Source organism: Nansenia antarctica (assembly GCF_963989245.1).
Source record: "Nansenia antarctica genome assembly, chromosome: 16".
Lineage (NCBI taxonomy): Eukaryota > Metazoa > Chordata > Actinopteri > Argentiniformes > Microstomatidae > Nansenia > Nansenia antarctica.
This window is the reverse complement of record NC_137686.1, coordinates 27,559,866-27,564,865: the sequence shown is the minus strand read 5'-3', so window position 1 is coordinate 27,564,865 and position 5,000 is coordinate 27,559,866. Positions and strand designations below refer to the sequence as shown.

Below are 5,000 nucleotides of genomic sequence, written 5' to 3'. Positions count from 1 at the left end.
GGTTGAAGAAGGAGTCCCTGTAGTCCCACTGGAGGAGGTCGCGGTGGCGGCCGGCCTCGTGGCGGAGCATGTCCGTCAGGTCGGGGAAGTGGTCGACGGCGGTGGCGTTGCCCAGCAGGAAGACCGTGGCCACCGTGCGGTTGGCCAGGACGCCCGCCCGGCCCCACGACTCGCGGATCGCCTGCCGCCGGTCGAAGTGAGGCGCCAGCGACTTGATGGCCAACAGGAGGTACGGCGGGTCGCCCTTATCGCACACGTCCGGCTGGTCGATCAGCATGCGGTACCGCCTGCAGCGCATGTGCAACAGGAAGTCCTGGAACCGGGGCGGGAGGGTGTTGTAGTCGCCAACCTGCGTGGTGACGCTGTGGTCCGGCTCGCACGGGTTCAGCGGGCTGGTGTCGTTCAGCCAATCGGGGAGGAGCTCGAGGGCCAGGGAGGAGTCGTTGGCGAGCGCCGATTGGATCAGGGGGTTGTTGACGTAGTCCAGCCGCTCCTGTTCCCGGTTCCAGAAGGATCCGCTGACCACGTGCGGCCGCCAGAAGCGCTTGGACGGGACGCGGACCTTCTGTTGTCTCTTGTCCTGGCCCAGGTTCCGGGACACGCCCACCAGGATGAAGACGAAGAGGTTGAGCGTCATCGTCACGCAGAGGAACTTTGACTTCCTGCGAAGGGTCTGCATCCTGACCATCCCCCTCTGGTCCTGCAGAGGACAGATTAGAGAGTTAATAATAATCAATCATATTTATAATAATAATAATAATATCCATAAAAATGGTAAATGGTAAATGGACTGCACTTATTCACACACACATTCACACACCAATGGTGGCAAGCCTCCATGCAAGGCGCCGGCTGGCCCGCTCACTGGGAGCAGTTTTAGGTTTCAGTGTCTTGCCCAAGGACACTTCGACATGTAGCCAGCCGGGGCTCGAACCGCCGATCTGCCAACCTTGTGATCATTAGACGGCGACTCTACCAACTCTACCAATAATAATATAATAATAATAACTAATATTTTATTATAGCGCCTTTCAGGGGAAACCAAAGTCGCTTTACAGAGATACAAGAAATAAAATAATAAAATAAAAAAGACAAAAGACAGTCAGAGAAACAGTCAGGCAAACAAAAACAACAATTAAACTAGAGGCCGAAGGTCTTGGCAAACAGGTGGGACTTGAGGGCCGTTTTAAAGGCGTCCAGGGTACGGATGTTGTTTATGTACGGATGTTGTTTAATCTGACATATTTCTAAAATAGAAAACAAAACTAGAAAACTGTAGAAAACAGAAATTACTCTGAGAAACTCTCTGGGGCCTGTCGAGGAAAGACTAGACACAAACAACTAAACAAAAGAGATCATTGTAAACAGAAGCCTGGAGTATAAAGTAAAGAGCAAGCATTCAGAGACCATAACGAGACGCTGCCAGACTCACCACAAACCCTGGAGGCATGGGAACAGTCAAAAACATTATAGAGATGTAGAGGAGAGGAGAGGAGAGGAGAGGAGAGTTAGAGTAGAGTAGAGTAGAGTAGAGTAGAGTAGAGTAGAGGAGAGGAGAGGAGAGGAGAAGAGAAGAGAGTAGAGGAGAGTTAGAGTAGAGTAGAGTAGAGGAGAGGAGAGGAGAGGAGAGGAGAGGAGAGGAGAGGAGAGGAGAAGAGAGGAGAGGAGAAGAGAAGAGAAGAGAGGAGAGTAGCGTAGAGTAGAGTAGAGTAGAGTAGAGTAGTGTAGAGTAGAATTAGAGTACAGTACAGTAGACTAGAGGAGAGTAGAGTAGTGTCAAGGCCCAGGCCCAGGCCCAGGCCTGAGGTCTGAACCAGCCAGTGAAGTAGAGTCAAGGCCTAGACCGGAGACCTGAACCAGCCAGTAGAGTTCGGTCGAGGCCCAGGCCTGAGTTAGTATGCAACCAGAACACAGAGTCGAGGCCCAGGCCCGAGGTTTGATCCAGCCTGCCAGGGCTGTCCCCTGTCTGTCTGAGAGGCCTTGGTGTCCTGTCCTCTGTCTGTCTGTCTGTCCCAGGGGCCTTGGTCTTCTGTCTGTCTGTCTGTCCCAGGGGCCTTGATGTCCTCTCCCCTGTCTGTCCCAGGGCGTCTCAGGGAGGTGAGGTGTCCTCTGTCTGTCCCAGGGGCCTTGGTGTTCTCTCCTCTGTCTGTCCCAGGGAGGTGTCCTCTCCTCTGTCTGTCCCAGGGGCCTTGGTGTCCTGTCCCCTGGGTGTGTGTCTCAGGGAGGTGTCCTCTCCTCTGTCTGTCCCCTGTCTGTCTCAGGGAGGTGTCCTGTCCTCTGTCTGTCCCAGGGAGGTGTCCTGTCCCCTGTCTGTCCCCTGTCTGTCCCAGGGGCCTTGGTGTCCTGTCCCCTGGGTGTCTGTCCCAGGGAGGTGTCCTCTCCCCTGTCTGTCCCAGGGCGTCTCCGGGCCGTGAGCGAGGCAGCACCCGCCAGCTCGGGAAGCCATCTGCATACCAGCCCGCTTTTCTCTCCTAATCCTCCAGGAATGAGCCGTGCACATTTTTCTACTTCATCCCTTGTTTATTTCCTCCTTCCCCCGTCCCTCCCTCCCTCCCTCCTTCGCTCTGTCCCTCCCCCTCCCTCCTCTCCCTCCCCTCCCTTCTCTCTCCCTCCCCTCTCCCTCCTCTCCCTTCTCTCTCCCTCCCCTCCCTCCCTCCCTCCTTCGCTCTGTCCCTCCCCCTCCCTCCTCTCCCTCCCCTCTCCCTCCCCTCCCCCTCCTCTCCCTTCTCTCTCCCTTCTCTGTCCCTCCCCCTCCCTCCCCCTCCCTCCTCTCTCCCTTCTCTGTCCCTCCCCCTCCCTCCTCTCCCTTCTCTCTCCCTCCCTCCCTCCCTACCTCCCTCCCTCCTTCCCTCCCTCCCTCCTCTCCCTTCTCTCTCCCTCCCCCTCCCTCCCTCCCCTCTCCCTCCCTCCTTCCCTCTGTCCCTCCTCTCCCTCCCTCCCTCCCTCCTTTGCTCTGTCCCTCCCCCTCCCCCCTCTCCCTCCCCTCTCCCTCCTACTCACTGCTTGCTACAATGCCAGACAGGCAGGCGTCACGCGTTGTCAATTTTAATTCTCATGCTACCAATTACTGGCCACAGCACGTCTCTGTGTTTAGTAGATTCAGGGGCTGTTTCACAGTCAGGGTTTAAAGCGCAGTCCTGGACTAAATCACACTTTCGATGTGTGAGAAAACTCCTTTGAAGATGCTTGTTAGTCTAGGATTAGGCCCAAGCCTCGTCAGTGAAATATAATAATAATAATAATAATAGTTTTATTGCCATGCAATCAACTTGTCAGTCAGTTGTTGAATGGTTGGAATTTGGTCTTTTATCCTCTAGGCACAGAGGGGTCAGAGCCATAGACGGCGACCCTGTAGCAATTATGGGTTCAGTGCCTTGCTCAAGGACACCTCTTTGTGTGGTCAGCCGGGGTTTGAGCCACCCACAGAGTGATACCCTGGCCTCGTTACAGAGCCTCATTCATGTTATTCACATCTGGATTGAAGCTCATCGCTTTGACACCTGAGACACCTCAAAATAGTTTACCTAAAGTTGAATGTATCTACTGCCGGGATACATTTACCTGTGTACAGTAGGATGTTAGTTACCTGTGTAGAGTAGGATATCAGTTACCTGTGTGCAGTAGGACGCTAGTTACCTGTTGTGTGTGTCAGGATGTATTTACCTGTTGTGTGTATTAGATGTTAGTTACATGTGTGTGTGTTAGGATGTATTTACCTGTTGTGTGTATTAGCAGGTAACTGACGGGTCTGTTCCAGTGGTCTCCTGGTCCTCTTACCCCATGTCGGGGGCGGGGTCTAGGGGAGGGGGCGGGGCCAGACAGACAGAGGGGGTGGGGCCAGGTGGACCTAATGGAGGGGGCGGGGCTTAGGGGAGGGGGAGGGGGCACCAGGACTCAGCTCCGCCTCCTACGGCCACCTGGAAAACACAACACAACCACTGTCAACCGGGGTCTGACTAATCCCTGGAACCACAAACAATCAATGGACACAATGGACACTGTTTGCAAATGTCAGGGGGTCAGGCGTGTAACTGAAACTTTTTACACAAAGTTGTTATGATCATAAGCAACCGCCAGGGAAACAAACACACACAAAAACACAACCTCAGCAAATATGTTCAAGTCAAGACTAAAAACCCCTCTTTTTAATATTGCCTTTAAATGACTAAATAATTAAATTAAGATTATAAAAAACCCATCCTTTTAATATTGCATTTAAATTACAAAATAATTCAATTAAGATTATATAATGATTAAAGCACTTTGAGCTGCAACGTTTGCAGGAAATAAAGTTATTATTATTATTATTATTATTATTATTATTATTATTATTATAGTCACACAGTCAGAAATATGTCAACTAGGGCCCCGACTAATCCCTGGAACACAGACAATCACTAACAACCTCTACTTCCGTTTCCAAATATAACTCCTAATATAATAATAATAATCAGGTCGGTGGCCCAGATGCAACGTTCAGAGTCATTATAATGAGCAGAAGCAGGGCGAGAGGCTGCTGGAGGGAGAAATCAGAGGCTGAACTCATTTAGGCCTACAATGAGCCCGTCCTCCGATCTCAGCCTCCGCCAGCCTCCCCCCTAACCCTCGTCAGGAAATAGGTTATTTATGCCACAGCAGGGATCAGTAATTCCACATGCTTACACAGGCCCGGTAGGACCCAAACTGCTCCTAATCTGGCCAGAACACCAGCCGGGGTGTGGTACTGGCGCTGTGTAGTGGTGTTGTTTTAATTCATAATCTACTTTAAATCTTTAAATGCCTAATATAATTAGGTTGAGGGGGGGTTGGGCAGGTAGAGAGGCAGCTAGTCCCAGGGGTTAGAGAGGCAGGTAGTCTAGAGGTTAGAGAGGCGGGTAGTCTAGAGGTTAGAGAGGCAGGTAGCCTAGAGGTTAGAGAGGCTGGTAGCCTAGAGGTTAGAGAGGCAGGTAGTCTAGAGGTTAGAGAGGCAGGTAGTCTAGAGGTTAGAGAGGCAGGTAGCC

General features: G+C 52.0%; 1 protein-coding gene across 1 annotated transcript in view; it reads right to left on the bottom strand.

Moving 5' to 3' along the window:
• Positions 1 to 5,000, bottom strand: part of LOC308171394 (N-acetyllactosaminide beta-1,3-N-acetylglucosaminyltransferase 2-like) — a 14,110-nt gene that overhangs the window by 665 nt on the left and 8,445 nt on the right. Inside the window, exons 2-3 of the mRNA XM_080546236.1 lie at positions 3,717 to 3,917; positions 1 to 700 (exon numbers count right to left, since the gene is read on the bottom strand). The exon at positions 1 to 700 is cut by the window's left edge and continues 665 nt beyond it. Of these exons, the coding sequence (XP_080402362.1) occupies positions 1 to 688 (688 nt within the window). The 5' untranslated portion in view covers positions 689 to 700; positions 3,717 to 3,917. The remainder of the gene's footprint in view (positions 701 to 3,716; positions 3,918 to 5,000) is intronic.